Here is a 12,300-nt window from a genome sequence, read left to right on the forward strand (position 1 = left end):
ATTGCACTGCATTGTGAGATCTAAATCTCTACTTTCATCTTTGTGTCTGGCATAAGCACATGACTCGAATTATGAGCTGAGTGAATAAAGCAGCATCGGAAGAAGAGATCTGCATGGTTTTTAGACTTCAGCACAATGTACGGATTGATAAATCCATGAATTATAATCAATGGGTTCTTAGAGAAGGAAGTTTACCTACAAAAATAGATGGAACTTTATCAACCGGCTGTTGGCATTTAAGCCAATGTACTATACTTTGCATATAAAGATATTGGGTGACTCACTTATTCCGATTGCTTACAAGGTAAAGGTGAAGGATGCAAGGTGAACGCTTTACTATTAAGACCAGAAGAAAAGATGTTTTGCAGCTTAATATAATCATGTGTATGGAATGCATTCAACTGCTCTGAACCTTGATGCTAATTCGTTAACGTAGCTTACCACTGTAGGCGGTGAAGGAAGCCCAAAGTCACGGAAAGAAGTGGCTCCTTGAAAATAAATAAAAAATAATTACTTTACGTGACTGCGCATGAATTAGAATATCATACTTAAAAACATAAGGCATGCTTGGAATAAACTATTATATTATATATTGCACTACGTATTTACTAAGTCATAATTATACACATGATCAGCAATAATCTTAAAACTACCTAACTAATGTTCTGTAGGTTGCCTTCTGCCATAAAAACAACCTTGAAAGATGGAGGACTTTGCAAGACCTTTGAAGGTGTCTTGTGGTAGGTAAAAGTAGGTAAAGTCCTCTGGTGCAAAAACCGAGTCATGACTGACTCCTAGGGTGGCAGACTGTGTTTGCGGGGTGGTTTGCCATTGCCATCCCCAGTCATCTTTTACACCCTCATTTAACTGACCTCAGAAGGATGGAAGCCTGAGTCAACCCTGAGCCGGTTACCTGAACCAAGCAGGGATTGAACCCGCAACCTTCTGGTCGTGAGCAAGAGCTTAGGACTGCATTTCTACTGCCTTAACACTGTGCGCCACCAAACATCAGCAGTAGATTCTTTGTTTCCTGTAAGTTGTGAGGTCACCATGAATCAGACTTGTTTTTTCCAGCATATCCTATAGATGCTCGATTGGCTTGAGATTTGAGGAATTTGGAGGTCACGTTAACACCTTGAACCCGTGGTTATGTTTATCAAACCATTCCTGAACATATTTTGCAGTGTGGTAAGGGGCATTATTCTGTTGAAAGAGACCAGTGACATTAGGTACTATTGTTTCCATGAAGAGATGGACTTGGTATGCAAAAAAGTTTAGGTAGGCAGTAGAGATGAGCGAGCACCAAAATGCTCGGGTGCTCGTTACTCGGGACAAATTTATCGCGATGCTCGAGGGTTCGTTTCGAGTAACGAACCCCATTGAAGTCAATGGGCGACCGGAGCATTTTTGTATTTCGCCGATGCTCGCTAAGGTTTTCATGTGTGAAAATCTAGGCAATTCAAGAAAGTGATGGGAACGACACAGAAACGGATAGGGCAGGCGAGGGGCTACATGTTGGGCTGCATCTCAAGTTCACAGGTCCCACTATTAAGCCACAATACCGGCAAGAGTGGGCCCCCCCCTCCCAACAACTTTTACTTCTGAAAAGCCCTCATTAGCATGGCATACCTTAGCTAAGCACCACACTAGCTACAACAAAACACAATCACTGCCTGCATGACACTCCGCTGCCACTTCTCCTGGGTTACATGCTGCCCAACCCCCCTCCCCCCTGCACGACCCAGTGTCCACAGCGCACACCAAACTGTCCCTGCGCAGCCTTCAGCTGCCCTCATGCCACACCACCCTCATGTCTATTTATAAGTGCATCTGCCATGAGGAGGAACTGCAGGCACACACTGCAGAGGGTTGGCACGGCTAGGCAGCGACCCTCTTTAAAAGTGGTGGGGCGATAGCCCACAATGCTGTACAGAAGCAATGAGAAATCCAATCCTGTGCACCTCCATCAGGAGCTGCACACGTGGGCATAGCAATGGGGAACCTATGTGCCACACACTATTCATTCTGTCAAGGTGTCTGTATGCCCCAGTCAGACTGGTAATATGTACCTTAACAGTAACCGCGTTGGTGGTAATGTGGGTAATGTGGTGGTGACTGCGGACCTAGTAGCACAGTTGTATTTTGTTGGTTTTCGGAATGTGGCCAGGATTAAGTGGGCCGTGGCGGGGGGATGGTGGGGGGGCTCTCTTGTTTTGTCGGTAAAGGTGAAATTCTTGGACTGCCACCAGACGAACCAATGCAAAGGCATTTGCCAAGAATGTTTTCATTGTTGGAGGAGGAGGGGGATGTTTTTGAGGCACTACGTGTCCTCTCCACGTGTCCGTGGTTATATGCACCTTAACAGTAACCGCGTTGGTGGGAAATGGCCTCGCCGCCATCATGTCTTTGGGAAGCCTCTGTTTCCACACCCCAGAGACATACCATTAGCAGCGGTATAGGCAGAGCCCAGAATTCGTAACATTTCAGCCGTAGACTTAGGACAGGCCCCACTAACATATCACTAGCAGCATTATAGGGGGAGCACAGTATTAGTTCCATTTCAGTAATAGTAGCACTCAAGACAGGCCCCAGTAACAATTCCGAAGCAGCAGTATAGGAGGAGCATAGTCTAAGTTCCATTTAAGTAATAGTAGCAGCCTACACAGGCCCCAGGAACAATTCCGAAGCAGCAGTATAGTGGGAGCGCAGTCTTAGTTCCATTTCAGTAGCTGCAGTATAGCCAAGGCCCAAGTTACATTTGTGTAGCTAAAGTGTAGGCCAACCCCACACACCTTTCTGTACCATGAGTGCAGGCGAAGAACATAGAAATTGCTATGATTACACTGTAGGTGAGGGCCCAAAAAAATTGGTGTACCAACAGTACTAATGTACCTCAGTAAAAATTGGCCATGCCCAACCAAGAGGGCAGGTGAAACCCATTAATCGCTTTGGTTAATGTGGCTTAAGTGGTAACTAGGCCTGGAGGCAGCCCAGTTTAACGAAAAATTGGTTCAAGTTAAAGTTCCAACGCTTTTAAGAGCATTGAAACGTATAAAAAATTTTTAGAAAAATTATATGAGTGAGCCTTGTGGCCCTAAGAAAAATTGCCCCGTTCAGCGTGATTACGTGAGGTTTCAGGAGGAGGAGCAGGAGGAGGAGGAGGAATATTATACACAGATTGATGAAGCAGAAATGTCCCCGTTTTGGATGGTGAGAGAGAACTATGCTTCCATCCGCGGGTGCAGCCTACGTATTGCTTAGGTATCGCTGCTGTCCGCTGGTGGAGAAGAGAAGTCTGGGGAAATCCAGGCTTTGTTCATCTTGATGAGTGTTAGCCTGTCGGCACTGTGGGTTGACAGGTGGGTACGCTTATCTGTGATGATTCCCCCAGCCGCACTAAACACCCTCTCCGACAAGACGCTAGCCGCAGGACAAGCAAGCATCTCCAGGGCATACAGCGCTAGTTCAGGCCACGTGTCCAGCTTCGACACCCAGTAGTTGTAGGTGGCAGAGGCGTCACGGAGGACGGTCGTGCGATCGGCTACGTACTCCCTCACCATCCTTTTACAGTGCTCCCGCCGACTCAGCCTTGACTGGGGAGCGGTGACACAGTCTTGCTGGGGAGCCATAAAGCTGTCCAGGCCCTTAAAGACTGTTGCACTGCCTGGGCTGTACATGCTGCTCGATCTCCGCACCTCCCCTGCTACCTGGCGCTCGGAACTGCGCCTTCTGCCACTAGCGCTGTCGGATGGGAATTTTACCATCAGCTTGTCCGCCAGGGTCCTGTGGTATAGCAACACTCTCGAACCCCTTTCCTCTTCGGGAATGAGAGTGGGAAGGTTCTCCTTATAGCGTGGGTCGAGCAGTGTGTACACCCAGTAATCCGTAGTGGCCAGAATGCGTGTAACGCGAGGGTCACGAGAAAGGCATCCTAACATGAAGTCAGCCATGTGTGCCAGGGTACCTGTACGCAACACATGGCTGTCTGCACTAGGAAGATCACTTTCAGGATCCTCTTCCTCCTCAGGCCATACACGCTGAAATGATGACAGGCAAGCAGCATGGGTACCGTCAGCAGTGGGCCAAGCTGTCTCTTCCCCCTCCTCCTCATCCTCCTCATGCTCCTCCTCCTCCTCCTGAACGCGCTGAGATATAGACAGGAGGGTGCTCTGACTATCCAGCGACATACTGTCTTCCCCCGGCTCTGTTTCCGAGCGCAAAGCGGCTGCCTTTATGGTTTGCAGGGAACTTCTCAAGAGGCAAAGCAGAGGAATGGTGACGCTAATGATTGCAGCATCGCCGCTCACCACCTGGGTAGACTGCTCAAAGTTTCGAAGGACCTGGCAGATGTCTGCCAACCAGGCCCACTCTTCTGAAAAGAATTGAGGAGGCTGACTCCCACTGCGCCGCCCATGTTGGAGTTGGTATTCCACTATAGCTCTACGCTGCTCATAGAGCCTAGCCAACATGTGGAGCGTAGAGTTCCACCGTGTGGGCACGTTGCACAGCAGTCGGTGCACTGGCAGATTAAACCGATGTTGCAGGGTGCGCAGGGTGGCAGCGTCCGTGTGGGACTTGCGGAAATGTGCGCAGAGCCGGCGCACCTTTACGAGCAGGTCTGACAAGCGTGGGTAGCTTTTCAAAAAGCGCTGAACCACCAAATTAAAGACGTGGGCCAGGCATGGCACGTGCGTGAGGCTGCCGAGCTGCAGAGCCACCACCAGGTTACGGCCGTTGTCACACACGACCATGCCCGGTTGGAGGCTCAGCGGCGCAAGCCAACGGTCGGTCTGCTCTGTCAGACCCTGCAGCAGTTCGTGGGCCGTGTGCCTCCTATCTCCTAAGCTGAGTAGTTTCAGCACGGCCTGCTGACGCTTGCCCACCGCTGTGCTGCCACGCCGCGCGACACCGACTGCTGGCGACGTCCTGCTGCTGCTGACACATCTAGATTGCGAGACAGAGGTTGAGGAGGAGGAGGAGGAGGGTGCTTTAGTGGAGGAAGCATACACCGCCGAACATACCACCACCGAGCTGGGGCCCGCAATTCTGGGGGTGGGTAGGACGTGAGCGGTCCCAGGCTCTGACTCTGTCCCAGCCTCCACTAAATTCACCCAATGTGCCGTCAGGGAGATGTAGTGGCCCTGCCCGCCTGTGCTTGTCCACGTGTCCGTAGTTAAGTGGACCTTGGCAGTAACCGCATTGGTGAGGGCGCGTACAATGTTGCGGGAGACGTGGTCGTGCAGGGCTGGGACGGCACATCGGGAAAAGTAGTGGCGACTGGGAACTGAGTAGCGCGGGGCCGCCGCCGCCATCATAGCTTTGAAAGCCTCCGTTTCCACAACCCTATACGGCAGCATCTCAAGGCTGATAAATTTGGCTATGTGGACAGTTAACGATTGAGCGTGCGGGTGCGTGGCGGCGTACTTGCGCTTGCGCTCCAACACTTGCGCTAGCGACGGCTGGACTGTGCGGTGCGAGACATTAGTGGATGGGGCCGAGGACAGCGGAGGTGAGGGTGTGGGTGCAGGCCAGGAGACGGTAGTGCCTGTGTCCTCAGAGGGGGGTTGGATCTCAGTGGCAGGTTGGGGCACAGGGGGAGAGGCAGCGGTGCAAACCGGAGCGGTGAGGATTCGGATTTGCAGCACTGGACGGCGCAGAACTCTGGGTGGATGATAGCTTGCTCGAAGCACTTTCTGCCATCCACGACAGGACCTGCTCACACTGCTCATTTTCTAATAAAGGTCTCCCGCGTGGACCCATTAATTGGGCGATGAATGTGGGGACGCCAGAAACGTGCCTCTCTCCTAATCGCGCAGCAGTTGGCTGCGACACACCTGGATCAGGAGCTCGGCCTGTGCCCACACCCTCACTTGGGCCTACGCGTCCTCGGCCGCGTCCACGTCCTCTAGGCCTACCCCTACCCCTCAGCATGCTGTATTACCAGTGATTTCCAAGCCAGGAAAGAAATTGGCGCAAGCCTGCAGCCAAAATAGAATTTTTTCCCTTGTTTTTCAAAGGACAAGCCACACTGCGTGTATTCAATTAATACTACTAAGTTTAATAACTGTGTTGTGGCCCTGCAAATGTGTCACAGAACTGCAGTAATGCAAAGTTATTCGCTACAGCAGATCAGGGATTTCCCATGCAGGAAAAAAATTGGCGCAAGCCTGCAGCCAAAATAGAATTTTTTCCCTTGTTTTTTAAAGGACAAGCCACACTGCGTGTATTCAATGAATACTACTAAGTTTAATAACTGTGTTGTGGCCCTCCAAATGTGTCACAGAACTGCAGTGATGCAAAGTTATTCGCTACAGCAGATCAGGGATTTCCCATGCAGGAAAAAAATTGGCGCAAGCCTGCAGCCAAAATAGAATTTTTTCCCTTGTTTTTCAAAGGACAAGCCACACTGCGTGTATTCAATGAATACTACTAAGTTTAATAACTGTGTTGTGGCCCTGCAAATGTGTCACAGAACTGCAGTGATGCAAAGTTATTCGCTACAGCAGATCAGGGATTTCCCATGCAGGAAAAAAATTGGCGCAAGCCTGCAGCCAAAATAGAATTTTTTCCCTTGTTTTTCAAAGGACAAGCCACACTGCGTGTATTCAATGAATACTACTAAGTTTAATAACTGTGTTGTGGCCCTGCAAATGTGTCATAGAACAGCAGTGATGCAAAGTTATTCGCTACAGCAGATCAGGGATTTCCCATGCAGGAAAAAAATTGGCGCAAGCCTGCAGCCAAAATAGAATTTTTTCCCTTGTTTTTCAAAGGACAAGCCACACTGCGTGTATTCAATGAATACTACTAAGTTTAATAACTGTGTTGTGGCCCTGCAAATGTGTCACAGAACTGCAGTGATGCAAAGTTATTCGCTACAGCAGATCAGGGATTTCCCATGCAGGAAAAAAATTGGCGCAAGCCTGCAGCCAAAATAGAATTTTTTCCCTTGTTTTTCAAAGGACAAGCCACACTGCGTGTATTCAATGAATACTACTAAGTTTAATAACTGTGTTGTGGCCCTGCAAATGTGTCACAGAACTGCAGTGATGCAAAGTTATTCGCTACAGCAGATCAGGGATTTTCCATGCAGGAAAAAAATTGGCGCAAGCCTGCAGTAAAACGTAGCTGGCTGCGTCTGATTTTTTTTAACGTTCTGCACGCAGCACACACGTGCCCAGAGCCCTGAGGACTGTCAGAGGCAGGCGAAATAGAATTTTTTCCCTTGTTTTTCAGAGGAAACGCCACACTGCGTCTATTCAATGAATAATGTATGTCTTCTGGCCCTGCCTACACAATTCTATCCCTGTAGTATTAATGCCGGGTGCAATGGTCTGCACAGCCGGTTTTGAGAAAAAAAAAAAATATGCAACACTGCTAACAGCAGCCTGGACAGTACTGCACACGGATAGATGTGGCCCTAGAAAGGACCGTTGGGGTTCTTGAAGCCTACACTCACTGCTAACACTCTCCCTGCCTAACCACCACTTCTGTCCCTATTGCAGGGCGCAATGCTCTGCAGATCCAATTTTGAAAAAAAATAAATAAATACAGTGCTAACACAGTACTGCACACTATTAGATGTGGCCCTGAGAAGGACCGTTGGGGTTCTTGAAGCCTACACTAACTCCTAACGCTCTCCCTACAGCAGCTCCAGCACGATAGTACTTTCCCTCAGCTAACTCACAAGGCATCTGAGGCGAGCCGCGGGAGGGGCCGATTTTTATACTCGGGTGACATCAGATCTCCCCAGCCACTCACAGCAGGGGGTGGTATAGGGCTTGAACGTCACAGGGGGAAGTTGTAATGCCTTCCCTGTCTTTCAATTGGCCAGAAAAGCGCGCTAACGTCTCAGAGAGGAAACTGAAAGTAACCAGAACATCGCGTGGTACTCGTTACGAGTACCGAGCATCCCGAACACGCTAATATTCGCCTGAGTATCAAGCTCGGACGAGTACGTTCGCTCATCTCTAGTAGGCAGTAAATGTCAGAGTAAGGGTTCTTACCCACTGGCGATATGACTTTCCTGCAACTCGAGAGTGAGTGAAAACACATGATAATGAAACCAATGATTTTCAATGGTTTAATTCTCATTAGTGATGTTTTCACTCTAACCTCGCATCGTAAAGAAGAATGTGCGATATCACCCATTGTTTTCAGCGTAAGTTCCATTGAAATCAATAGGAGAAGATTGCAAAGCAGACTAGGAATGCCCCCTGAGAGAGGAGTGAGAGGGGGGGTGGAGCTGCAGCAGATCTCTGACATATCTCCCCACGATTGAAGAGATAGGGGGCAGGGCTAGTGGGTTATCCTGAGAGCAGAGGGCGGGTCTTGAGAGGGGGCATGGCTAGAGGGCTTATTATAGTAATCTCTCTCTAGCCAATTGAGGGGGTGGGACTAGCGGACGGAACCAGCTAGCCCCGCCCTCTTACATTAGCTCAGAATTTTGCCAATGATTGGAATTTACAAAGAATATTCTTGAACCAACGAGTAGAAATGTCAAATAAAATGGTTGAGAGAGAACATTATACTCTGTAGATTATAAAATTATATTATGTAGTACATTTTGTTTTCCGTATGCTCATTTTGACAAATGTCAAATTTTTTAGTTCCTGCCATTAAATACTGTTGCTATTTTCCTATACTGGTGAAAAAAACAAACCTACTACATATTTAAGTAATCTAGTATATTTTTGGTATAGGTAGGCTGGATTCACACAGCTGTTTGTGCGTTGTGCCCAAGAATCTCGGACGCAACTCACATCGAATGGCACAAGGACACCCATCCATGTGCTGTCCATTCTGTATGAGCGTGTCCTATTCTAATCCGTGATATGGACGAAAATAGGACATGCAATTTTTTTCACACAGACCATCAGTTCTGTAAAAAAGTTCTTGTGTGTATAGCCCCATAGTCTATAAAAGGTCCATGTGCTGTCCGTGAAATACACAGACAGCTCCAGGACTAAATATACAGCTGTCTGAATAAGGCCTTACTATACTATATACCATTCCCGCATTGAATCACCTACCTGCAGCACTGCTGTTCGCACTTGATCGTGGACACGGATTTGTCAGCACCCTCAAAAGTCCATCAGGTTTGTAGGAATAATGTTCAACTAACTAAAAAAGTGATACAATACATATGCAATTCATAATGATTCCAAAAAGAAAACAGTAAAATGGGTATGCTACTAGCTATACTATAGAAATATTGCTACAATCAAAAATTCAATAAAAATGTTCAATTCAGTGCAGGGGATGTACAGTGCCGTGCCCACGTTTTAGGCCGCTGTGAAAAAAATTCTGCAACGTAAGAATGCTTTCAAAAATAATGGTGTTAATAGTTTTTTTTGGCAATTAACAAAATGCAAAGTGAATGAACAAAAGTGTGGCGGTGAGTGGTGCAGGTTTCAGGATACGATGCAGCCAACGGAATTGCCAAAAATGTGCAAAGTTTATTTAAGAACATGGAGGTGTAACAAATACCAGTAAAGGAGTGAATAAGCAACTTGACTTTTACTTTACCGTGGCCAAATACCGCTTGCACTAACTCACACAAGCAGTAAGAGAGCAAGGGAGTTTAAAAAATAATATTAACATTACTTTGGCAAAGGTTTTTTTCTATGACCCAGAAATGTATAGTTCACAGGTTATAATATACAGTCTTCCTGAGAGAGGTTAGCACCTCCCTATTATAATGAACCAACCATACTCAGCATCTTTATTCCTAGAGCTTGCGTTACTGTACAGAGTTTGGCCTCTGTCTGTGACCTGCAACTGATGTCCTTTTAAGTGATAATTGCATTGATACATAAAAGGCCTGTTACACTCAGTCCCTGTAAGTATGCACACTCTCTACTAAGATGGAGGTCGACCTCACTCACTATTATTACCTTGCACTGATCACCTCTGTAGATGATCTTTGGGAGCCTTATCCAGTACCACAGTGGCTTCCCTGGTAAAGCATTCACAGCTGCTATTTCTCCTGAAACTTGGAGCCTCCTAACAGCATAATCCCACAGTTTACCCTGGACCGTGTCCAAGGTACCTCTCTCTCTTCCTGTTGCTAGGCTCTTTCCTCTCTTGGAGCTGCATCCTGCTATCTACCTTTTGGTGGCGACCAGACTCTGCAGGCCTCAGTGTCCTGATCTCTCCACAGGCAGCACCTCTCTCTAAAGTTTGCTCTTTCTGGACTCACCTGTGTCACAGTAAACAATTCTTTTACAGTTCACTCAGCAGCCACTCAGTCTAGGCTCTCCGATGAGGTTGTGGAAGACAGTTTCATGTCACAGGTCAAACACCATGGCAAGACTGTGCACAGGACAAGATGTGACACATGGAAGTTATACTGCATCAGCAAGGTCTCTCCCAGGCAAAGATTTCAAAGCTGACTGAGGTTTCAAGATGTGCTGTTCAAGCTCTTTTGAAGAAGTATAAAGAAATGGACAATGTTGAGGACCGTAAAGGCAGTTGTTTGCCAAGGAAACCTAGTGTAGCAGATGAAAGACACATCATGCTTTCTTCACTTCGAAATCAAAAAATGTCCACCAGTGCCATCAACTGAGAACTGGCAGAAATCAGTGAAACCCAGGTACACCCACCCACAGTTTGGAGAAGTCTGGTCAGAAGTGGTCTCCATGGAAGAATTGCAGCAAAAAGCCAAACCTTTAACATAGAAACGAGGCCAAGTGACTCAACTATGCATGAAAACAAAGGAATTGGAGTGCAGAAAAATTATGCCCTCAGTGCTGAGAAATACAGGCACTACTATCATGGAGATGTCCGATTGTTTTGAAATTTATTCTGCAGCAGGACAACAACCCAAATGTCACGGCTTGTCGGTCACAACAGCGTCGTGGCATGGTGGCCGCGATGATGGGTCAGACCTGTCACCCTGTTGCTATGCAGTATGAGGGTTAATGCATGTTGTGCAGGGATTTCTTTGCTACCCCCCTGTATGCTGCATAATTGCTTGCTGACTTTTAGTCATACCTGGGAGTGGGTTGGGGACATGGTTCTCTAGTTGCTCTTCCTATTGGCAGGTGTGGAGAGCTTTAAGTTCATACTCCGCCCTTTCCGCCTTGCTCCTTGCTGGTTATTCAGTTCACTAGAGGAGAGGTTGGAGTTGGTGATCCTTTAGCCTGAGTGATAAGCTCCCATTTCAGTTAAGTACTGCATTATCCTTTCTATTGTTTTTGGTTACCTTTATTGTTTGTGGCAGTCCATCTCTCCAGGGGTTCCTATAGGAATAGTCAGGGCCCAGAGGAAGACAGCAGGGCTTATCAGGACAAAAGCTCTACTTGCAGGCAGGGACTCCTCACTTCTCTGTTTGGTAGGGACAGGTTTTACATCTACCTGGAGTGGTGCTCACCATCCTGCATTGCGTGGTGTACTATACTTGCGTTCCGTGTGAATGTCACCGTGAGTCCATGCTGAGCATGGGGCTCTTGTGCCGCACAGACGTGACATAATAACCAGCCCGACGTTTCCTCAGTGGGTTTCTGTTTTTGCCTTGCAGGTTCATGGATCCCATTGAGGCCTTGTCCAACCAGCTTAGGTTTCTGGTTATTGAGGTTGCTGAGGTTAAGCAACAACGCTTCGCAGAATGGGTTTAATAAGGAACCTAAGCTGGACCTGCCAGATAGGTTTTCTGGTAAAAGGCAGGAGTTTTTTGCGTTTAAAGAATCCTGCAAATTATACTTTAAACTGCGCCTTTTGTCCTCAGGTGATGAATCTCAGAAGGCAGGGATGGTGATTTCAAGGTTGCAGGGAGACTCTCAGGCGTGGGCCTTTTCATTACCCTCCCACCTCTGAGGCATTATTGTGGGTAGAAATGTTTTTTCAGGCTTTGAGTCTGATCTACAATGACTCTGATTGGGTATCTCTGGTGGGAGGTAAGGATATTGCACCACGTTTCGCTGTTGGGCAAATAATCTACAGTGCAATGATCCCGCTTTGCGCTTAGTGACAAAATTAAAGATCCCATGGTCTCAATGAGGCCACATCACTAGCCATACGGATTGGTAGGCGAGTTAGAGAGTGGGCAAATGAGCTATCTTTTGCATTGTTCGTAGAATCAGCGGAGCCTAATGAACCCATGAAAGTGGGCTCTTTATCTGGTGGAGCTGTGAGAAAGGAGCAGCAGGGGGGCAGAGGTTGCTGTTTTTTCTGTGGTTGTAAAGGACACTTCCTCCAGGTGTGTTCTTTTCGGGGGTCTCAGTCAGAAAACTAGCTCGCCTGGAGGTTAAGGGGAAGTTCCCTTTGGGCCCGCAAATCGCCTGGATATCATCCTCCAGG

At 47.6% G+C, this 12,300-nt stretch overlaps 1 protein-coding gene across 2 annotated transcripts in view; it reads right to left on the bottom strand.

Moving 5' to 3' along the window:
• SYK (spleen associated tyrosine kinase) overlaps nucleotides 1–12,300 on the bottom strand; it is an 82,519-nt gene that overhangs the window by 21,712 nt on the left and 48,507 nt on the right. For both annotated transcript variants that reach the window (XM_066604052.1, XM_066604050.1), the window contains exons 5-6: nucleotides 9,033–9,123; nucleotides 442–488 (exon numbers count right to left, since the gene is read on the bottom strand). In XM_066604052.1, the coding sequence (XP_066460149.1) occupies nucleotides 442–488; nucleotides 9,033–9,123 (138 nt within the window). The remainder of the gene's footprint in view (nucleotides 1–441; nucleotides 489–9,032; nucleotides 9,124–12,300) is intronic.

Source organism: Eleutherodactylus coqui, chromosome 5 (genome assembly GCF_035609145.1).
Source record: "Eleutherodactylus coqui strain aEleCoq1 chromosome 5, aEleCoq1.hap1, whole genome shotgun sequence".
NCBI lineage: Eukaryota > Metazoa > Chordata > Amphibia > Anura > Eleutherodactylidae > Eleutherodactylus > Eleutherodactylus coqui.